This window comes from Neoarius graeffei, chromosome 18 (genome assembly GCF_027579695.1).
Source record: "Neoarius graeffei isolate fNeoGra1 chromosome 18, fNeoGra1.pri, whole genome shotgun sequence".
Lineage (NCBI taxonomy): Eukaryota > Metazoa > Chordata > Actinopteri > Siluriformes > Ariidae > Neoarius > Neoarius graeffei.
The window spans coordinates 36,627,694-36,652,381 of NC_083586.1; the positions used below are offsets into that span (position 1 = coordinate 36,627,694).

The window sequence follows — 24,688 nt, forward strand, 5'->3', positions numbered from 1 at the left end:
CTCCACAGAGGGTGCAGCAGGATCCAGAGAGTGAGCAGAAACCAAGAGGAGTGACTAAAGAAATAATAAACACATTTCTACTTCTTTTTAAACAAAATCAAAAGGCGTGAATGAGGGGCAAAGCAAAGGAGCGACCACAGGAATGTGACCTCAGGGGAAAGCAGCTGATATTTACACATGGAGAGCTTTAACACTTCCCAGTGCACACGGTGAGCTCTATCACATCCAATTAAAATACTTAATATCATTATTATTAGTCCTACTTCAACTAATCAATGTTTCCAAAAAGCAATGAGCTATTATTATTATTATTATTATTATTATTATTATTATTATTATTATTATTATTGATCCAGTACTGTGCAAAAGTCTTAGGAACCCTATTTTTGAAGTACAAGCTTTGTTCTAGATTTTTATTTTATGACTTCTTCATTATCAAGTTAGTACAAAAAAACAGTTTAGATTTTTTTTTTTTTTAAAGCAGAATGAAGGCTGCGAAATTAAGAAGCGAGTGTGACAGTCAAAGTGTCCAGAAGAACTGTGGTTCTGCAAGATGCTCAGTAAAACCTACAGCTCATTTCACTGTGCCTGAGACTACTCCAGTGGTGCTTGAAAGTTTGTGAACCCTTTAGAATTTTCTATATTTTTGCATAAATATGACCTAAAACATCATCAGATTTTCACACTAGTGTATGTGAAACTTTGCTTTCAGTATCTGGTGTGACCCCCTTGTGCAGCAATAACTGCAACTAAATGTTTCCGGTAACTGTTGATCAGTCCTGCACACCGGCTTGGAGGAATTTTAGCCCATTCCTCCGTACAGAACAGCTTCAACTCTGGGATGTTGGTGGGTTTCCTCACATGAACTGCTTGCTTCAGGTCCTTCCACAACATTTCGATTGGATTAAGGTCAGGACTTTGACTTGGCCATTCCAAAACATTAACTTTATTCTTCTTTAACCATTCTTTGGTAGAACGACTTGTGTGCTTAGGGTCGTTGTCTTGCTGCATGACCCACCTTCTCTTGAGATTCAGTTCATGGACAGATGTCCTGACATTTTCCTTTAGAATTCGCTGGTATAATTCAGAATTCATTGTTCCATCAATGATGGCAAGCCGTCCTGGCCCAGATGCAGCAAAACGGGCCCAAACCGTGATACTACCACCACCATGTTTCACAGATGGGATAAGGTTCTTATGCTGAATGCAGTGTTTTCCTTTCTTTTCGGCAAATATAACGACCAAAAAGTTCTATTTTGGTCTCATCCATCCACAAAACATTTTTCCAATAGCCTTCTGGCTTGTCCACGTGATCTTTAGCAAACTGCAGACGAGCAGCAATGTTCTTTTTGGAGAGCAGTGGCTTTCTCCTTGCAACCCTGCCATACACACCATTGTTGTTCAGTGTTCTCCTGACGGTGGACTCATGAACATTAACATTAGCCAGTGTGAGAGAGGCCTTCAGTTGCTTAGAAGTTACCCTGGAGTCCTTTGTGACCTCCCTGACTATTACACGCCTTGCTCTTGGAGTGATCTTTGTTGGTTGACCACTCCTGGGGAGGGTAACAATGGTCTTGAATTTCCTCCATTTGTACACAATCTGTCTGACTGTGGATTGGTGGAGTCCAAACTCTTTAGAGATGGTTTTGTAACCTTTTCCAGCCTGATGAGCATCAACAACACTTTTTCTGAGGTCCTCAGAAATCTCCTTTGTTCATGCCATGATACACTTCCACAAACATGTGTTGTGAAGATCAGACTTTGATAGATCCCTGTTCTTTAAATAAAACAGGGTGCCCACTCACACCTGATTGTCATCCCATTGATTGAAAACACCTGACTCTAATTTCACCTTCAAATTAACTGCTCATCCTAGAGGTTCACATAGTTTTGCCACTCACAGATATGTAATATTGGATCATATTCCTCAATCAATAAATGAGCAAGTATAATATTTTTGATCCATTTGTTTAACTGGGTTCTCTTTATCTACTTTTAGGACTTGTGTGAAAATCTGATGTTTTAGGTCATATTTATGCAGAAATATAGAAAATTCTAAAGGGTTCACAAACATTCAAGCACCACTGTATATACGCTCGCTGGCCACTTTGTTAGGAATACCTGCTGTTTGACGCAGTTCTCTAATCAGCCAATCCCTTGACAGCAGCGCAATACATAAATAAAATCATGCAGATACAAATCAAGATCTTCAGTTTACGTTGACGTCAAACATCAGAATGGGAAAAATCGTGATCTCAAAGTGTGACTTTCTTTCACTGTGGCATGGGTGTTGGTTTGAGCCAGATGGACTGGTTTGAGTATTTCAGAAGCTGCTGATCTCCTGGTGTTTTCACACACAACAGTCTCTAGAGTTTACACAGAATAGTGTGAAAAAAAAAACATTGAGTGAGCGACAGTTCTGTGAGTGGAAACAAACGCCTTGTTGATAAGAGAGGTCAGAGGAAAATGGCCAGATTGGTTTGAACTGCCAGGAAGGATATAGTAACTCATATAATCACTCTTTACAACCGTGGTGAGCAGAAAAGCATCTCAGCATGCAACAGCATTGGGTTCCAGTCCTGCCAACCAAGAACAGAAATCTTTGAATCAAGAACAAGTTCCTATGAAATTGGGCAGTGTGTGTGTGTGTGTGTGTGTGTGTGTGTGTGTGTGTGTGTGTGTGTGTGTGTGTGTGTGTTTTAAGCAAAGGGTCATCACCCCAAATATTGACTTTGATTCATTAATGACTGTTTACTGCTCCTTTGTAGTGTTTTTTTAAATCTAGAAATGCAATTTCATTATTTTTGAAAGCATCTCTGCTTCACAGCATTACTTGTAGAACAATACTGAAGACCTTAAAACTATGAAATAACATATAGAATTATGTGGTAAACAAAAATGGGTTAACATATTTCAGATTCTTCAGAGTAGCCAGTGTTTACCTTGATGGCACTTTACACACTATTGGTATTCTTTTCCCCAGCTTCATGAGGTCGTCACTTGGAATGCTTTTTAGTTAACAGATGTGCTTTGTCAAAAGTTAATTAGTGCAAGTTCTTCTTCATGTGTTTGAGATCAAATAGTAAATAATAAAAATACAGTAAATAGCCCTATTCCACAACTGTAGTAATCCATGTTATGTCAAGAGCCGCTCAACTAAGTAAAGAGAAACAACATCCATCATTACTTTAAGGTATGAAGTGTCTTTTAATTCATGAAAATAAAGAAAATTACAAGGTGTGTCCAAACTTTTGACTCATACCATATGAGTCAGATGTTGTTGACAGATATGCTTAATTATTTCCTAATGCTCTAATGATCAATGCATGTATTAAGTCATCATTATGAAAACATTAATGCATATGCTTATTTGTGGACCTTACAGTACACTCTGGGGCAAAAAAAAAAGGCTTTTTTTTTTTTTACCAAAAAAGTACATGAAATTCAGTCATTCAAATTTAACATTGAATACAACATTAATAAACAATTTATGACTGAAGCAATATGGAATATGTTATAGTGTAAGTGTTTGTTTGTTTGTTTGTTTGTTTGTTTGTTTGTTTGTTTGTCAAAAATTATTGGATGTGTCGGTGTTGTTCCTCTCAGTTTTAATGGCCTTTTACAGCTGATAGACAAGCTGTTAAGAAGCTGTGTGGTTCTTGACTTTGCAACACTTTTTTTCTTTTCTTTTGGCAAAAAGAATCTTGACCTTTTTGCCCCAAACCATAATACGTCAAAAAATATCACATACCTTTATTTTATTACATTTTGTGTTGTTTTGTTTTGATATTTTGGTCCTGGATATTTGACTTATTTTGAACAATAAAAGTTGCTTTCCTAGGAATCTGATGTAATTCACGCAACTATACCTCAAAAAAGAAAAAAAAAATCCCAGGAGATCAAACTCCAAAAATATTCGAGATGTAAATGTTGTCTGATTCTTCTTTATCTTTGTCTTCTGAAACCACACAGAAATAGTGTGCAGGACTTTTGGTGCAAGTAAAAATGTTTTGATGCCCCATGGATGGTGCTGTAACACCAAATTTATTATCCTTTCTCCACCATTTAAAGGCAGACTAGTTAATTTATTTTAGAAGCATTTTTTGTTATATTTCTTGAAATTCTCATTACATCCTGACAGCAATGAATAAGTCAAATGCTCTGACAATACAAAGAAAAAATCCATTCTCTGTAGCAGTCTGCCAATGTGCACGCATTCTGCCCGTACACTGTGTATAACCAGAGGCTTCCACTAGGCAGACATATTGCTGACAGCTGTGAGTACTAACAATAGCCAGCTCATTGTTTACAATAATTATGATAATGTTAGGTGCTTATTTACATATGAATGAGTCATAAGGTAGTTGGATATGGCAGAGATGTGCTACGCCATGTCAACCCCCATCCCTTGTTGCTTTCTTTCTTTCCTCCAGCAGTAGTCAGGCAGTGCACGTTCATGTGTTTTGGAGGAGTAGCTTTGGAGGGTGATCTAAAGGGATGGGGTGGGATGTTTTGGTTGGATACTTTCAAAATCTAGCTTACTCTTGCCAGTTTCTTCAACGTTGCCTACCCTAGCTTTAAGTCTTTCACTTACAGTGGTGCTTGAAAGTTTGCAAACCCTTTAGAATTGTCTATATTTATGCATAAATATGACCTAAAACATCCTCAGATTTTCACAAAAGTCCTAAAAATAAACTAGAAAAGCACTCGGAGAGCGCAGACCTCCGCCAAGAATCCTTTAAAAAATTCCGGGATCTAGAAGGTGATCCAGAGCACCGCCAAAATTTAATGGATTGTTACTTGTGCCCAGTCACACCTCTGGAAAAAATTTCAGAGCAATCCGTTCATTACTTTTTCCGTAATGTTGCTAGCAGACAAACCAACAAACAAACAAACCAACGCTACCGAAAACATAACCTCCTTGGCGGAGGTAATAAAGAGAACCCAGTTAAACAAATGAAACAAAAATATTATACTTGGTCATTTATTTATTGAGGAAAATGATTGAATATTTCATATCTGTGAGTGGCAAAAGTATGTGAACCTCTAGGATTAGCAGTTACCTTGAATGTGAAATTAGAGTCAGGTGTTTTCAATCAATGGGATGACAATCAGGTGTGACTGGGCACCCTGTTTTATTTAAAGAACAGGGATCTATCAAAGTCTGATCTTCACAACACATGTTTGTGGAAGTGTATCGTGGCACGAACAAAGGAGATTTCTGAGGACCTCAGAAAAAGTGTTGTTGATGCTCATCAGGCTGGAAAAGGTTACAAAACCATCTCTAAAGAGTTTGGACTCCACCAATCCACAGTCAGACAGATTGTGTACAAATGGAGGAAATTCAAGACCATTGTTACCCTCCCCAGGAGTGGTCAACCAACAAAGATCACTCCAAGAGCAAGGCGTGTAATAGTCGGCGAGGTCACAAAGGACCCCAGGGTAACTTCGAAGCAACTGAAGGCCTCTCTCACATTGGCTAATGTTAATGTTCATGAGTCCACCATCAGGAGAACACTGAACAACAATGGTGTGCATGGCAGGATTGCAAGGAGAAAGCCTCTGCTCTCCAAAAAGAACATTGCTGCTCATCTGCAGTTTGCTAAAGATCATGTGTACAAGCCAGAAGGCTATTGGAAAAATGTTTTGTGGACGGATGAGACCAAAATAGAACTTTTTGGTTTAAATGAGAAGCGTTATGTTTGAAGAAAGGAAAACATTGCATTCCAGCACAAGAACCTTATCCCATCTGTGAAACATGGTGGTGGTAGTATCATGGTTTGCGCCTGTTTTGCTGCATCTGGGCCAGGACGGCTTGCCATCATTGATGGAACAATGAATTCTGAATTATACCAGCGAATTCTAAAGGAAAATGTCAGGACATCTGTCCATGAACTGAATCTCAAGAGAAGGTGGGTCATGCAGCAAGAAAACGACCCTAAGCACACAAGTCGTTCTACCAAAGAATGGTTAAAGAAGAATAAAGTTAATGTTTTGGAATGGCCAAGTCAAAGTCCTGACCTTAATCCAATCAAAATGTTGTGGAAGGACCTGAAGTGAGCAGTTCATGTGAGGAAACCCACCAACATCCCAGAGTTGAAGCTGTTCTGTACGGAGGAATGGGCTAAAATTCCTCCAAGCTGGTGTGCAGGACTGATCAACAGTTACCGGAAACGTTTAGTTGCAGTTATTGCTGCACAAGGGGGTCACACCAGATACTGAAAGCAAAGGTTCACATATTTTTGCCACTCACAGATATGTAATATTGGATCATTTTCCTCAATAAATAAATGACCAAGTAAAATATTTTTGTCTCATTTGTTTAACTGGGTTCTCTTTATCTACTTTTAGGACTTGTGTGAAAATCTGATGATGTTTTAGGTCATATTTATGCAGAAATATAGAAAATTCTAGAGGGTTCACAAACTTTCAAGTACCACTGTAACAGCAATGATTTACTAGACTTACACATGACCAATCATTAAATAAATAGGAGCCCACATGTACAATCATGCATTGGTTTGCAACATGTCATATTTTACACCTTTTACAGAATAAAAACAATAATACTGCACCGATGGACTTATTATTTTTAATTTTGACTTGTGCACAAAAACATCCTTTCTGAACTAGTAAGCACTGATGCACAGCCAGTAAAATACTTTTTTATGTTATGAAAAAAATATTTTAAAAGATATGATGACTACACACAGTATATATGTACTTTGTACCTTAGCACCACCCCAGTGATAAGGAAAGGTATAGTTTAGTACTATTTTTCTGATAGCGTTGTTTGCTGCTAAAACAACCACCTGATCATGTTGCCTCAACTCTTTTATGATTAATTGTGGAGCAGTTAAAGACACTAACCATGGTGGTGCTGTTGGAGGATTGTCCAGACACAATGAACCGGGTTGGTAAACCTCTCCAGGTTGGCTTCTATGAGATCATCCGTACGCTGGGGAAAGGAAACTTTGCTGTGGTGAAACTGGCAAGACACAAAGTCACTAAAACACAGGTTCCCTATATTACTGTCATGACCAATAACCCTTTCTTGTTAATTAATCTTATTAAATTATAGCTTGTTAATTATGATTTTTCAGTAATAGGCTTTTTAGTGTCTGAAATTTTCTTAATTCCGTCTCACAGGTTGCCATTAAAATCATCGACAAAACCTGTTTGGATGCATCAGACTTGGAAAAACTCAACAGGGAAGTTAAAATCATGAAGCTTCTGAACCATCCACACATCATCAGACTCTACCAGGTCTGTGAGTTTTGGAGTATTTATACTCATCAACACACATTGCAGAAGACTTCTCTAAAATGACTTATTAGTGAGATGGAATTCAGTCTATGCGTGAAGCTGGTAAAGGTGTGACAGCCTTTATTAGTAGTGTGCCGCAGACGTAAGAGGGCGGTTTCCAAAGCAACAAGAAAGCAATCTGAAGTTACTCCAATTGCAATACTACAGTCTTCCTGCCGTCACTGCATCAGAGAGCCACTAAACTTAATTTAATAGCTAAGGACAACCCACCCAACATACACCCAAAAATTAATTCAATAAATAAATAAACATGCAGTGCACGTGTGTGCGCGCACACACACGTATTTAATACTATATCTTATAATGAAAAGACAAACAGAACATGCAGTCAGTCATTGCTATTTAGGATCTCAAACTGTTATCACTACTGTGTGAATGTGAACGATTCCTGTCCCTAATTTGCAGGTTATGGAAACCAAGAACATGTTGTACATTGTTACAGAGTATGCCAATAACGGGGAGATGTTCGGTAAGTCTGATCATGAGCTCTTTCATCAAATCTACACATCACATCAGTTGTATGCTATATCTCTCTCAACAATTGTACAGTGGTGCTTGAAAGTTTGTGAACCCTTTAGAATTTTCTATATTTCTGCATAAATATGATCTAAAACATCATCAGATTTTCACACAAGTCCTAAAAGTAGATAAAGAGAACCCAGTTAAACAAATGAGACAAAAATATTATACTTGGTCATTTACTTATTGAGGAAAATGATCCAATATTACATATCTGTGAGTGGCAAAAGTATGTGAACCTTTGCTTTCAGTGTCTGGTGTGACCCTCTTGTGCAGCAATAACTGCAACTCAACGTTCCCGGTAACTGTTGATCAGTCCTGCACACCGGCTTGGAGGAATTTTAGCCCATTCCTCTGTACAGAACAGCTTCAACTCTGGGATGTTGGTGGGTTTCCTCACATGAACTGCTCACTTCAGGTCCTTCCACAACATTTCAATTGGATTAAGGTCAGGACTTTGACTTGGCCATTCCAAAACATTAACTTTATTCTTCTTTAACCATTCTTTGGTAGAACGACTTGTGTGCTTAGGGTTGTTGTCTTGCTGCATGACTCACCTTCTCTTGAGATTCAGTTCATGGACAGATGTCCTGACATTTTCCTTTAGAATTCGCTGGTATAATTCAGAATTCATTGTTCCATCAATGATGGCAAGCCGTCCTGGCCCAGATGCAGCAAAACAGGCCCAAACCATGATACTACCACCACCATGTTTCACAGATGGGATAAGGTTCTTATGCTGGAATGCAGTGTTTTCCTTTCTCCAAATATAATGCTTCTCATTTAAACCAAAAATTTCTATTTTGATCTCATCCATCCACAAAACATTTTTCTAATAGCCTTCTGGCTTGTCCACATGATCTTTAGCAAACTGCAGATGAGCAGCAATGTTCTTTTGGAGAGCAGTGACTTTCTCCTTGCAACCCTGCCATGCACACCATTGTTGTTCAGTGTTCTCCTGATGATGGACTCATGAACATTAACATTAGCCAATGTGAGAGAGGCCTTCAGTTGCTTAGAAGTTACCCTGGGGTCCTTTGTGACCTCGCCAACTATTACACACCTTGCTCTTGGAGTGATCTTTGTTGGTTGACCACTCCTGGGGAGGGTAACAGTAGTCTTTAATCTCCTCCATTTGTACACAATCTGTCTGACTGTGGATTGGTGGAGTCCAAACTCTTTAGAGATGGTTTTGTAACCTTTTCCAGCCTGATGAGCATCAACAACACTTTTTCTGAGGTCCTCAGAAATCTCCTTTGTTCATGCCATGATACACTTCCACAAACATGTGTTGTGAAGATCAGACTTTGATAGATCCCTGTTCTTTAAATAAAACAGGGTGCCCACTCACACCTGATTGTCATCCCATTGATTGAAAACACCAGACTCTAATTTCACCTTAAAATTAACTGCTAATCCTAGAGGTTAACATACTTTTGCCACTCACAGATATGTAATATTGGATCATTTTCCTAAATAAATAAATGACCAAGTATAATATTTTTGTCTCATTTGTTTAAATGGGCTCTCTTTATCTACTTTTAGGACTTGTGTGAAAATCTGATGATGTTTTGGGTCATATTTATACAGAAATATAGAAAATTCTAAAGGGTTCACAAACTTTCAAGCACCACTGTATGTGAGGGAAAATGCTTGAAACACTTCACAAGCACACCTGAATCTTTTCATCTTTCTGAAGATTATCTTGCATGCAACGGTCATCTGAGTGAGGAAGAAGCTCGGAAGACATTCTGGCAAATCCTCTCTGCTGTAGAGTATTGCCATAGACACCACATTGTACACAGAGACCTTAAAGCTGAAAATTTACTGCTGGACAGCAACATGAACATCAAACTGGCAGGTATAGAACAGCTCATGTAAGCTGATTTATTAATAAAAGTGAAGTAGAATACACACATACACACACATATAGATATATACACATTACAGGCATCAAATTCAGAATGAGTGTATATTTGCAAAAAATAATAAAGTTCATCAGTTTACACATTAAATATCTTGTATTTGTATAGTATTCAGTTGAATATAGATCAAAACATATTTGAAAATTATTGTATTCTGTTTTTATTTACGTTTCACACAGAGTCACAACTATTTGGAATCGGGGTTGTATATTAAAAAGTACACCGATCAGCTATAACATTAAAACCACCTGCCTGATCTTGTGTCGGTCCCCCTTGTCCTACCAAAAGAGTTCTGACCCATTGAGGTATGGACTCCACAAGACCTCTGAAGGTGTGCTGTTGTATTTGGCACCAAGACATTAGCAGCAGATCCTTTAAGTCCTGTAAGTTTTGAGGTGGGGCCTCCATGGATTGAACTTGTTTGTCCAACACATCCTACAGATGTTTGATTGGATTGAGATTTGAACAATTTGGAGGCAATGTGAATGCCTTGAACTCTTTGCCATTCCTGAACTATTTTTGCCGTGTGGCAGGGTGCATTATCCTGCTGAAAGAGGCCACTGCCATTAGGGAATACCGTTGTCATGAAGAGGTATACTTGGTTTGCAGTAATGTTTAGGTAGGTGGTATGTGCTAAAGTAATATCCACATGAATGCCAGGACCAAATGTTTCCCAGCAGAACATTGCCCAGAGCATCACACTGCCTCTGCCGGCTTGTCTTCTACCCAAAGTGCATCCTGGTGCCAGCTGTTCCCCAGGTAAGCAATGCACATGTACCCGCCCGTCCACATGATGCAAAAGAAAACAAGATTCATCAGACCAGGCATCCTTCTTCCACTGCTCCTTGGTCCAGTTCTGATGCTCCTGAGCCCATTATAGCCACTTTCAGCAGTAGACAGGAGTCAGCATGGACACTCTGACCGGTCTATCGCTACGCAGCACCATACACAGCAAGCTGCAATGTACTGCATATTCTGTCACCTTTCTATCATAGCCAGCATTCACTTTTTTCAGCAATTTGTGCTCCAGTAGCTCTTCTGTGGGATCGGACCTGATGGGCTAGCCTTCATTCCCTACATGCATCAAGGAGCATTAGGTGCTCATGACCCTGTTGCTGGGTCACCGGCTGTTCTTCCTTGGACCACTTTTGGTACATACTATCCATTGTATACGGGGAACACCCCACAAGATGTGCCATCTTGGAGATGCTCTGATCCAGTCATCTAGCCATCACAACTTGGCCCTTGTCAAAGTCACTCAGATCCCCACACTTGCCCACTTTTCCTGCTTCCAACACATCAACTTTGAGAACTGACTGTTGTCTTGCTGCTTAATATATCCCACCCCTTGACAGGTGCCATTGTAATGAGATAATCAATGTTATTCACTTCAACTGTCAGATTATTTTGGCTGATCTGTGTATGTTCTACATATTCTCTAATCTTCTCGACCAATATGTGGTATCTAATGTTAAATAATATGTCATAGTAATACTTCTCAAGGAGTGTTTTGCTAGTGATCGATTTAAATATGTCAGTGTTAGTCCCACAGGCAGGAGTTCATCGGTGACATCACAAATGGTGATATTATTTGTTTTTTAGGGGCCATGGTTATGTGTGTGGCAGGAATCACAGAAGCTTTACATACACCATGATGTCATATTTTTCTTACTGTGTTCCTCAGACTTTGGTTTTGGAAATTTCTTCATACCTGGAAAGCCTCTGAATACCTGGTGTGGAAGTCCACCTTATGCAGCACCAGAGATCTTCAAGGGAAAGGAATATGAGGGACCGCAGCTTGACATCTGGGTAAATTTCTTAGATAAATTTCAGTCCTACCATCCATAACTAGATAGTTGGGATGAAAAATGTGCCTTTTTAGTTTGGTCCCATACAGTGTCTTGCAAAAGTATTCATCCCCCTTAGTGTTCATCCTGTTTTGTTGCATTACAAGATAATAATAATAAAATAACCAGTTCAGTTTATATAGTGCCTTTCTTACACCCAAGGTCGCTTTACAATTAGGGAAAGAAAAAAAAAAGTCCACCAAAAGAGGGTCAGGATGTAATTCCAATAGCATAGCTACAACAGTCCCACCAGGCGCACGAAGATAAATCCCACATCACCTGCACAGCCGCCGCAACGTCCTGCTAGGCAACATTGCTTAGAACACCGCACCATGGATCTACAAAGCGAGCACAGAAGCATCACCGCACAGAGCACTGGTATGTCCTAAACCACCTGCACAGCCAACGTGACGCCACCGGGCAACATCGCTTGGAAGACCGTGCCAAGCACAAAAGCACCACCGCACAGAGTACTGGACAACCCCTATGTTAAAAGAGCAACAAGCTCACTGCAGTCCATAGGGAGGAGCACAGGCGTCACCGATGGCGCACCAAGGCCTAAAGGAAACCGACGCCCAAAACTGGGTCCGGAGCTACACCACAACCGGCGGACAAAACACTTAAACAAAAAAACAAACAAACATCAAACTACACAAACACAAAAAAGAAAAAAGAAAAACAAAAGGGAAGAAAAGAAAAATGTAAGCTCTCATGAGAAGCGGCAGCAAAACGCGTACAGTGTATTCTCAACTGGAAACGGAAACCATGTTGGAAGATGGAATTAAAATGGATTTTTGGAGGGTTAGCACCATTTGATTTACACAACATGCCTACTACTTTAAAGGTGCAAATTGTTGTTTTATTGTGACACAAACAATAATTAAGATGAAAAAACAGAAATCTGGAGTGTGCATAGGTGTTCACTCCCTTTCGTATGAAACCCCTAAATAAGAGCTGGTCCAACCAATTCACTTCATAAGTCACATAATTGGTTGATTAAGATCCACCTGTGTGTAATCAAAGTGTCACATGATCTGTCACAAACTTTGAATATCCCAGGGAGCACCATTAAATCCATTATAGCAAAATGGAAAGAATATGGTACCACTACAAACCTGACAAGAGAAGGTCGCCCACCAAAACTCACAGACCGGGCAAGGAGGGCATTAATCAGAGATGCAACAAAGACGCCAAAGATAACACTGAAGGAGCCACAAAGATCCACAGCAGAGATGGAAGTATCTGTCCATCAGACCACTTTAAGCTGTACACTCCACAGAGCGGGGCTTTATGGCAGTGGCCAGAAAAAGTAATTGCTTAAGAAAACACATTTGGAGTTTGCCCAACAGCACGTAGCAGACTCCCCAAACACATGGAAGAAGATTTTTTGGTCAGACGAGACTAAAATTGATCTTTTTGGCCATCATGGGAAATGCCATGTGTGGCACAAACCCAACACCCTGAGAACACCATTCCTACAGTGAAGCATGGTGGTGGCAGCATCATGCTGTGGGGATATTTTTCATCTGCAGGGACAGGAAAGCTGATCAGGACTGAAGGAAAGATGGATGGCACTAAATACAGGGCAATTCTGGAGGAAAACCTGTTTGAGTCGGCCAGAGGTTTGAGACTGGGATGAAGGTTCACATTCCAGCAGGACAATGACCCTAAACAGACTGCTAAAGCTATACTGGAGTGGTTTAAAGGGAAACACTTAAATGTTTTGGAATGGCCTAGTCAAAGCCCAGACCTCAATCCAATTGAGAATCTGTGGCATAACTTGAAGATTTTGTACACCAACACAACCCATCTAACTTGAAGGAGTTGGAGCAGTTTTACCTTGAGGAATGGGCAAAAATCCCAGTGACTAGATATGCTAAGCTAATAGAGACATACCCCAAGAGACTTGCAGCTGTAATTGCAGCAAAAGGTGGCTCTACAAAGTATTGGCTTTGGGGGTGAATACCTATGTACACTCCAGATTTCTGTGTTTTCATCTTAATTATTTTTTGTGTCACAATAAAACAACAATTTTCACCTTTAAGTGGTAGGCATGTTGTGTAAATCAAATGGTGCTAACCCTCCAAAAATCCATTTTAATTCCAGCTTGTAATGCAACAAAACAGGACAAACACCAAGGGGGATGAATACTTTTGCAAGACACTGTAAAAGATCACTGGGCGTTTTTGGGTAAACCCTAGAAACTGTTGTTTTTTTTTTTGAAAATCCCAGGAGATCAGCAGTTTCTTAAATACTCAAACCAGGTCATCTTGCACCAATAAACATGTCACATTCAAAGTTACTGACATTATATTTTTCCTCCATTCTGATGTTTGATGTGAACATTATGAGACGTTAAGTCTTCTTTGGTTTTCAGAGTCTAGGTGTGGTTCTCTATGTGCTGGTGTGTGGCTCTCTGCCCTTTGATGCTGCCTCACTTCCAGCCCTGAAACAACGTGTCGTAGAGGGACACTTTAGAATCCCTTACTTCATGTCACAGGGTACCAAGTTTACACACTCTCAAACCATGACTAATTGATATGTGTGTCATGTTAAACTAGTCAGACTTCAGCATTTTTCCTCTTGCTCTGATCTGCTCTGATCCAGAGTGTGAGAATTTGATACGGAAGATGCTGGTGGTGGATCCGGCCAAACGTATCAGTCTGGCACAAATCAAGCAGCACTGCTGGATGAAAGCTGAGCCGATAGCATTGTGCCAGGCTTTATTTAACCCTTCTGAGTCTGAGCGGCCCTGCCAGGCAAAGAGTTACAACGAACAAGTGCTTGGTCTCATGCAGACACTGGGCATTGACAAGCGGAGAACCATTGAAGTAAGCTGAGCTTGGGTCGTTTTGTATGTGCTTCCAATATCTAACATGTCAGTGTAACAACTGTAACAAAACCGTACCAAGAAATTTAATATTTGGTCATCTTAAAATAGCCTCAGTTTATTGTTACCGTACATATACTGTGTAAAAATAAATTATATTTAAAAAATATATTTATTCAGAATGTTCTTACTTAAAACTTCAACATCAAAAAGTTGGACTGCCATTGTGATTTTTTTTCCCCACTATACCAATTAACATCTGTATTTATTTCTCTAGTCTTTACAAAATGACAGTTACAACCACTTCTCTGCCATTTACTGGCTCTTGCTGGAGAGACAGAATGGACAAGAGCAAATCAGAAAAGCTCCAGTTTGGTCTAAAAAGCCTTGTTACACCATACCAGTGCTGGGAAATTCATTAGATGCAAGTCCACCCATGTTACAGTACAGAAACGTTCCCTCTCCCAGCAAGTTACACGATCCTGGATTAAGCAGAGCGGTACAAGTTAAAAACATGGATGAAGAGGAGAAGCAGTTACCTTTTGAATATACAACTGAAAACAGGAGCACGATACACAGACACACTGGCTCTGAGGGGTCGTCCTGGTGTTACCCACCAAGTAAGTACACTGTTATTGTGTGATACTGAGCTGTGCCGAGTTTTCCAATAGCATCGTAGCACAAAGATCATCATTAAATGGTAGAGCGAGTAGCACAATGAACTCTCTCTCCTAGTTAAGACGCTCTTAACATTAAGAGGCTTTTGGGAAACCCACCACTGTTTATTAAACACTATTTCAGGATGCATAGGCCAAATTTCAACAATTAAAATTGTTTTCATCCTCCATCCATTCATTCATCCTCCTAGTCCCTATTCAGTGCATATCAAGAGCTTATCTTGGGATCATTGGGAAGGGGAAAGGGACATCCTTGGACGGGACACCGGTCTATCTCAGTGCTTTTAATTCAGCAGTAATTAAAAGTTAACTGAATTTCGCCAAATTGTTCAGAGTGGACATCACTAATATAAGGCAAATGAATGTGTTCTTATTGACTGAGAGCAGTTGTGGCTGAGCTGAGTCAATACCTCCTTTACAAAAAAGAAGTTTAATCAAGTGTGCTTCTAGTATACTTCTTTTGAACTAAAAATAAGAGAGTATGCTTTCAGTTTACTTTTTATTTACTTATCAGAGATATACTTAATAAAGTTATACATAAGTAAACTTATTCTGAAAAGTATATAGAAAAGTCTAAGTATACTTATACTTAAACTTTTGATCAAGATATACTTAACAAAAGTGTAATAAAGTATTTAAATATTTGTGCCTTATGTTTAAGTGTATTTGCCCTGTAGTAAAATTCTGATTTTTAAAGAAAATGAATATGTTCTTAATCCTGAGTATCTGTTATTATTTTGTGAATTCTTACCTTTATAACTTCATTGTACCTTAAGGTACAAAACACTTAACTTGTCTACTGGTAGTGTGCATGAGGTAAGGGTTAGGGCTAGAAAACTAATAGTATACCTAGAAGGGTAATTGCAGTATACTTCAAAACTAAAAAGTGGACTAGATTTATATAACCAGTAACTAATAGTATATTTCCAATATGCTATAAAGTATACTTTTATAAACTAAAAAGTGGACTAGAAGTGTGTAACGAGTAAACCAGTAGTATATTTCTAGTATATTACAGTAAACTAAAAAGTGAACGAGAAGTATAAAACAAGTAAACTCATAGTATATTTCCAGTATACTATGAAGTATGCTTTTGTAAACTAAAGAGTGGACTACAAGAGTAGAACTAGTAAACTATTAGTATGTAAGTATATGTGGTATACTTGTAGTACAAAATAAAAAATACTAGTTGTACACTCAAAGTTTACTTTTTACCTCCGCCAAGGAGGTTACTGTATGTTTTCGGTAGCGTTGGTTTGTTTGTTTGTTGGTTTGTCTGTTAGCAACATTACGGGAAAAGTAATGAACGGATTGCTCTGAAATTTTTTCCAGAGGTGTGACTGGGCACAAGTAACAATCCATTAAATTTTGGCGGTGATCCGGATCACCTTCTGGATCCCAGATTTTTTTAAAGGATTAATTTTTTCCCCATTGAAATGAATGGGCGCGCGACGCAAAAAACAGATTTTTCCTTCTGGAGGCCAAACCGCAAGGTGTAAAGTCATAAAACTTGGTACACTGATAGAGGAGTGGACCCTGATTGATTTCATCAAGTTTCATGTTGGTACGTCTCACACTGTAGCGCCACCAACTGATCATAGTTTTACATGCGTTCATGCACGTAACTTTTGATCCGTATGTCCGACTTTCATAAGTCTGGTGCCATTGGAATCCTTGGAGCTAGACGATTCCAACGCACCTATGATGTCATTCTCCGCCTAATTAGATTTTCCGCCATTTTGAATTTTGTCCAAAGTGAAGGTAGAGTGACCCTGGCCGCATGTTTTGTCCGATCATCACAAAACTTAGCACACATGATCTCCAGTCCATGCCTAATGAATGTTATTCGTTTTGCTCTCATATGTCGAAGCGTTCGCCCGTGGCAGCCAATCAAAATTGATGGCAAAGCCACCAAACAGGAAGTGAGCTCATATCACGGAAATGCTTTGACATATCAAGACCATATTTAGTGGCATGACTTTGGACACCATCCCAACTACCCTCATCAAATTTGGTGTCATTTGGCCAGTAGGGGGCGTCACAATTAGCAAAACCGTATTTTGGCTCATATCTCAGAAACGCTTTGACGTATCAAGACCATATTTGTTGAGATGACTTTCGGCACCAGTTCATGTATCCTCATCAAATTTGGTGTCATTTGGCCACTAGGGGGCGCCACAATGAGCAAAAAGGTGTTTTGGGTCATATCTCTTTACAGATTTAGAATTACATCTAAATTTTCATGTTAGTGATGCTCTGGGATGTCCCTGTAAAGAACCTTGCCAGCCTGTCATCTCCGTATGAGAATCTGCCTTGTGTCTTGGCCAAACTTTCGCGTGTTGACACAAAACTTGTCGTGTGGGCGTGCGGTCGCCTCTCTTGCCGGGTCGCCATGGTGGTGCACCTGAGCAAGCACACTTTCGCATTTTCTCCGGAAATGCATTCTAGTTATTATTATTACCTCCGCCAAGGAGGTTATGTTTTCGGTAGTGTTGGTTTGTTTGTTGGTTGGTTTGTCTGTTAGCAACATTACGGAAAAAGTTATGAACGGATTGCTATGAAATTTTTTCCAGAGGTGTGACTGGGCACAAGTAACAATCCATTAAATTTTGGTGGTGAGCCGGATCCCCTTCTGGATCCTGGATTTTTTTAAAGGATTCTTGGCGGAGGTCTGCACTCTCCAAGTGCTTTTCTAGTTATAAACTAAAAGTGGGCCAATTTAGTCCCAAGAAGTATTGGATTAATTTACTTACAAGTATACTGTAAGTACATTGATACCGTATCAGTATACTTGGTACACAAAAGTATACTTAAGGAAATATACTTTAACTTTACTTAAGTATACTTAATAAAATGAACTTGAAGTATACTTCTTTTTGATAAGGGCTGGTGAGGAAAATATGAGGATTTCTTAGACAGCTATAAATTAATTTGGAAATAAATTTGGAAATAAATGGAAATAAAGCATTTTCTGTCAACATTAACACACAGTAAAAGACACATTTTTTTCTTGTTTTATATTTAAATTCAATAAATAATAATTTATTTATTGAATTTAAATTTATTTATTGACAAAATAATTTCTGCTTAGAATGTAAACAAACCAGCGAAATGACAGTAGCAATTTGTGAAAAATGCTCTCATAATAATTCTTGAAAAATTAAAAAAGATACATTCTTACTGTCAAATATTTTTCTTCTATATTTTGTTGCTTTTTTGGGGGGGGCTTTATTTTTAATAGAGTTTTTATTTTGTCCTCGGTTGGTTCAGCAACACGCTCCGCCATTTTGTTTTTCTCTACTCACAGTATATGAGCTGATATCCTAGTAGTATAGTAGCCAATCAGAAAGCGTGATTGCTCATATCCAGTGAATGTGGATTATATATATATATATATATATATATATATATATATATATATATAAACATTTTATTTGTCTTTTGTGTAATATGTGTCTTCAGCTACTGAAAAACAATTTATTACACTCCTTGGCACAGTATTTTTTTCACTTTTTTAAACTCCGCATTTCTCTGTCAATATCTGCAGATATTGTGGTGGATCTAGTGGACAGTGCCAGTGCAGACAACTCTCCCAATTCTTCCTTCACTGTCTCCAGCACCTCTTTCACTTCCCCTGGTGCTCTTTTAGACCCACAACTCTCTATGAACCAAGTTCAGGGACAGTATCCAGTTTCACTGAAATCAGAAAGAAGCCCACACACTCATTCATCTGTCGTGAGGTTCCAGAAAAGTCTGCAAGTTCCCAATTTCCAGGAGGGCAGAAGAGCCTCAGACACCTCACTGCCCCAAGGTAAGATCAGAGTGGGTTCTTGTACTAGAGTTTGGAGATAGAAGGAGTTCGATGTATAGCCTACTCATGAAAAAGGAATCTGAAATAGTTATATACCATTAATATTCTCTCTCAAATTCTGTTAAACAAGTCTATTTCAACAAATTCTGTTTTCCCTCTCCAGACAATAATGCAGCAGAAATGCATGTGCTACATGTCATTTAATGTTATGAATAATGTTTACACACCCTTGCATATGCAAAATTGCAGGTGTTTGCAATGTAAAAAAGTAACTGAAGGTAAATCATGTTATATACTGTATTTTCCTACCTTTAATGTGATACAGTCTCATCTCATCTCATCTCATTATCTCTAGCCGCTTTTATCCTTCTACAGGGTCGCAGGCAAGCTGGAGCCTATCCGAGCTGACTACGGGCGAAAGGCGGGGTACACCCTGGACAAGTCGCCAGGTCATCACAGGGCTGACACATAGACACAGACAACCATTCACACTCACATTCACACCTACGCTCAATTTAGAGTCACCAGTTAACCTAACCTGCATGTCTTTGGACTGTGGGGGAAACCGGAGCACCTGGAGGAAACCCACGCGGACACGGGGAGAACATGCAAACTCCGCACAGAAAGGCCCTCGCCGACCACGGGGCTCGAACCCAGACCTTCTTGCTGTGAGGCGACAGCGCTAACCACTACACCACCGTGCCGCCCTTTTTTAATTTAATTTTTTCCTGAAATCATTTCCATTTGTTCTTCATTTAAATTTTAATGTGATACAGTAACCAATAAAATTTAAATGAAGAACAAATGGAAATGATTTCGGGAAAAAATAAAATTAAAAAAGGGCGGCATGGTGGTGTAGTGGTTAGCGCTGTCGCCTCACAGCAAGAAGGTCTGGGTTCGAGCCCCGTGGTCGGCGAGGGCCTTTCTGTGCGGAGTTTGCATGTTCTCCCCGTGTCCGCGTGGGTTTCCTCCGGGTGCTCCGGTTTCCCCCACAGTCCAAAGACATGCAGGTTAGGTTAACTGGTGACTCTAAATTGACCGTAGGTGTGAATGTGAGTGTGAATGGTTGTCTGTGTCTATGTGTCAGCCCTGTGATGACCTGGCGACTTGTCCAGGGTGTACCCCGCCTTTCGCCCGTAGTCAGCTGGGATAGGCTCCAGCTTGCCTGCGACCCTGTAGAACAGGATAAAGCGGCTAGAGATAATGAGATGAGATAAAATTTTAAAAAAATTAAAAAGAAGAAACAACTATCCACTTAGTATCCATCCATCCATTATCTGTAGCCACTTGTCAATCATTTAATTATTAATAAAAGTAATATTTAGGTTCCTGTTAAAGGAAAATAATTAATGACGGTGTAGTGTGATGTGTATCTTAACATGTTACACATGTTACACTGGCCATTATTTTCTATAAGGTTACTTTGAAATTGTAGCTATCATTTTAGTCACTTACTTCATAATATATGTCTTGTTAAAAATTCTGTGCTCTACATTAACACTTACAGGTCTGTGGGCTTTTCGTGAGCATTTGAGCAAGAATGTTCACATAACAGGCCAGTTTGGTTTGAACAAAGTTCCTGTGCAGTGCACATGGCCCCCAGTACCCAACCCAGAACACACTAATAAACCTCCAACACACTCATGGGAGCATCTCCATAGCCAGCCTGAGGGCCTCCAGCACCATCAGTGGTAAGAGTCTAGACACAGTTCATTTGGTCAACTAACATGCCATGGAATAAAAAAGGTTTTTTTTTTGTTTGTAAAACTTGAAGTTTGTAAAATTGTATTTCTAAAGTAAAACTTATAGTTGAGTTTGAGCACTTCCAGACATACAAAAATTGGTCTTATTGGCCTGTCACTTTTACATATTTTTACAGTTTACATCTTCTATCTTTCCTGCACAATAAAACCTACTTTGTTTATACAGCATATTTTCACAGACTGTATTTATGGACTTTCTAATACATTAGTGCGCTGGTGGTCCATGCTGTCATTAGTTTACGAAAATACGAATTTTATGTTACATTTCAGTCAGTGAGTTATGTAAAAAAAAAAAAGTCAGATGATTTTGGTTTGATATGTAACCAGAAAGGATATGAAAATATTATGTTTAGGTACAGTGGTGCTTGAAAGTTTGTGAACCCTTTAGAATGTTCTATATTCCTGCATAAATATGACCTAAAACATCATCAGATTTTCACACAAGTCCTAAAAGTAGATAAAGAGAACCCAGTTAAACAAATGAGACAAAAATATTATACTTGGTCATTTATTTATTGAGGAAAATGACCCAATATTACATATCTGTGAGTGGCAAAAGTATGTGAACCTCTAGGATTAGCAGTTAATTTGAAGGTGAAATTAGAGTCAGGTGTTTTCAATCAATGGGATGGCAATCAGGTGTGAGTGGGCACCCTGTTTTATTTAAAGAACAGGGATCTATCAAAGTCTGATCTTCACAACACATGTTTGTGGAAGTGTATCGTGGCACAAGCAAAGGAGATTTCTGAGGACCTCAGAAAAAGCGTTGTTGATGCTCATCAGGCTGGAAAAGGTTACAAAACCATCTCTAAAGAGTTTGGACTCCACCAATCCACAGTCAGACAGATTGTGTACAAATGGAGGAAATTCAAGACCATTGTTACCCTCCCCAGGAGTGGTCGACCAACAAAGATCACTCCAAGAGCAAGGCATGTAATAGTTGGCGAGGTCACAAAGGACCCCAGGGGAACTTCTAAGCAACTGAAGGCCTCTCTCACATTGGCTAATGTTAATGTTCATGAGTCCACCATCAGGAGAACACTGAACAACAGTGGTGTGCATGGTAGGGTTGCAAGGAGAAAGCCACTGCTCTCCAAAAAGAACATTGCTGCTCATCTGCAGTTTGCTAAAGATCACATGGACAAGCCAGAAGGCTGTTGGAAAAATGTTTTGTGGACAGATGAGACCAAAATAGAACTTTTTGGTTTAAATGAGAAGCGTTATGTTTGGAGAAAGGAAAACACTGCATTCCAGCATAAGAACCTTATCCCATTTGTGAAACATGGTGGTGGTAGTATCATGGTTTGGGCCTGCTTTGCTGCATCTGGGCTAGGACGGCTTGCCATCATTGATGGAACAATGACTTCTGAATTATACCAGCAAATTCTAAAGGAAAATGTCAGGACATCTGTCCATGAACTGAATCTTAAGAGAAGGTGGGTCATGCAGCAAGACAACGACCCTAAGCACACAAGTCGTTCTACCAAAGAATGGTTAAAGAAGAATAAAGTTAATGTTTTGGAATGGCCAAGTCAAAGTCCTGACCTTAATCCAATCGAAATGTTGTGGAAGGACCTGAAGTGAGCAGTTCATGTGATGAAACCCATCAACATCCCAGAGTTGAAGCTGTTCTGTACGGAGGAATGGGCTAAAATTCCTCCAAGCCGGTGTGCAGGACTGATCAACAGTTACCGGAAACATTTAGTTGCAGTTATTGCTGCACAAGGGGGTCACACCAGATACTGAAAGCAAAGGTTCACATACTTTTGCCACTCACAGATATGTAATATTGGATCATTTTCCTCAATAAACAAATGACCAAGTATAATATTTTTGTTTCGTTTGTTTAACTGGGTTCTCTTTATCTACTTTTAGGACTGGTGTGAAAATCTGATAATGTTTTAGGTCATATTTATGCAGAAATATAGAAAATTCTACAGGGTTCACAAACTTTTACTGGTTTTACATACTTAGATTTTTAATGTTCTGAGTGCAATTTTTCTTGTCTTGTCTTCTTGCAGGACATCTAATATTCGTCGTCATCATCCCCATCTGCCACAAAAGCCTTCTCCTCCTCCTTCTACTACGCCTATCCAGAATCACTCCATCTGTCCACCACCACACTTTGAGTGTCACTTAACTTCTTTATCCACTTCAGGTTACCGCAAAGTTCACTGCAACCCTTCATCCCTCCTTTACACACCTCAGAGTCTGCTCTGTTCTCAACAAGATCCACCATCTCATACTTCCTATCTGCCAGCACCATATTTGTGCTCCACTTCCAGCTGTTCTTCCTCCAACATGGTCGATTCCACCACACTGCTCCTGGAGGAACAGCTGCAGATAAAACCAAGCTCGCGCTGATGTTCATTAGTAGCAAGAGAGGTTCTATTGTACCTGGTCATCTCTTTTGATTTTGTAGTAATGTAGCAACAAATTTTCTAGAGCTGTTCCAGTTACAGTAGAAATGCCAAATCTGTCATTTAAGTCACTCTGAATGAGAGCATCTGCAAAATGACTACACGTAAATGGAAAATCCATTTACTGTTGATTCACTTTTATTCTCCCAAAATAATGGGGAAAAAAGACTGCACTATACTGTATATAATTAATGAGATCTAACTAGAGGATACATATATCTCTGAGCTACTGTTTAAAATGTTATTGTCTGTTGTTAAGCATGCAAAAAAATACTAATGGAGGAACAACAATGCCCTATTTTTTATTCATTATCCAATTTTGGGCGGCACGGTGGTGTAGTGGTTAGCACGGTCACCTCACAGCAAGAAGGTTCCGAGTTCGAACCCAGCGGCTGGCCAGGGCCTTTCTGTGTGGAGTTTGCATGTTCTCCCCATGTCTGCGTGGGTTTCCTCCGGGTGCTCCGTTTTCCCCCACAATCCAAAAGACATGCAGGTTAGGTTAATATGGGACGGCCTTGGGCTGAGGTGCCCTTGAGCGAGGCACCTAACTCCCAACTGCTCCTTGGGCACTGTTAGCGTGGCTGCCCACTGCTCTGGGTATGTGTGTGCGCTCATTGCTCACGTGTGTGTGCATGTGTGTGTTCACTGCTTCAGATGGGTTAAAATGCAGAGAGGAAATTTCACAAGTGTGTGATGAATAAAGTTGTGCTTGCTTAAGGACCTTATTGAGTGTTTTTTCTCATGTATTTAAATAAGCAGTGATGATTCTTTATATGAGGGTGGCACGGTGGTGTAGTGGTTAGCACTGTCGCCTCACAGCAAGAAGGTCCTGGGTTTGAGCCCAGTAGCCGACGAGGGCCTTTCTGTGCGGAGTTTGCATGTTCTCCCCGTGTCCGCGTGGGTTTCCTCCGGTTGCTCCGGTTTCCCCCACAGTCCAAAGACATGCAGGTTAGGTTAACTGGTGGCTCTAAATTGACCGTAGGTGTGAATGTGAGTGTGAATGGTTGTCTCTATGTATTAGCCCTCTGATAACCTGGAGACTTGTCCAGGGTGTACCCCGCCTCTCGCCCATAGTCAGCTGGGATAGGCTCCAGCTTGCCTGCGACCCTGTACAGTATAAGCGGCTACAGATAATGGATGGATTCTTTATATGCTCCTTGTTTTGTTTGATATATACAATACAATCTGACTGCAGTTGGAGTGGATTGATGATAATAGACAATTTATCAGAGTCGTCAGTGATCACAGTGTGTGTCTTGTATTGTGTACGTATAATCTGTATTTATTCACCCTGTGCATGCCAATATCGATATTTTATGCCAAACCAAAGAAGTATTTATTTATTCATTTACTGTAAATAAAAAATGATTGATGATGTGCATTTCCTCATTGTTAGCAAATTTCTTTCTTAGCCCTCAAATGAATTTTAAATGCACTAGCTTTCAGTGGTCCTCAGATATCAGTAAGTGCCATGCTGAACAGATCACTTGATTAGGAACATGTGTAGACCTCATTCATGCAATTATCCGGTCAGCCGATCATGTGGCAGCAGCACAGTGCCTAAAATCAT

The 24,688-nt window shown here is 39.7% G+C and overlaps 1 protein-coding gene across 1 annotated transcript; it reads left to right on the forward strand.

The window, feature by feature from the left end:
- On the forward strand, positions 1-24,414 carry LOC132866725 (serine/threonine-protein kinase SIK2-like). The gene is made up of 12 exons (XM_060899505.1): positions 1-209; positions 6,857-7,018; positions 7,150-7,266; positions 7,732-7,795; positions 9,545-9,706; positions 11,455-11,579; positions 13,995-14,118; positions 14,225-14,448; positions 14,725-15,067; positions 18,672-18,935; positions 20,443-20,626; positions 22,720-24,414. The coding sequence occupies exons 2-12, from the start codon at positions 6,872-6,874 to the stop codon at positions 23,060-23,062; spliced, it is 2,097 nt and encodes a 698-aa protein (XP_060755488.1). The 5' UTR covers positions 1-209; positions 6,857-6,871; the 3' UTR covers positions 23,063-24,414.
- Positions 24,415-24,688: the final 274 nt, after the last annotated feature.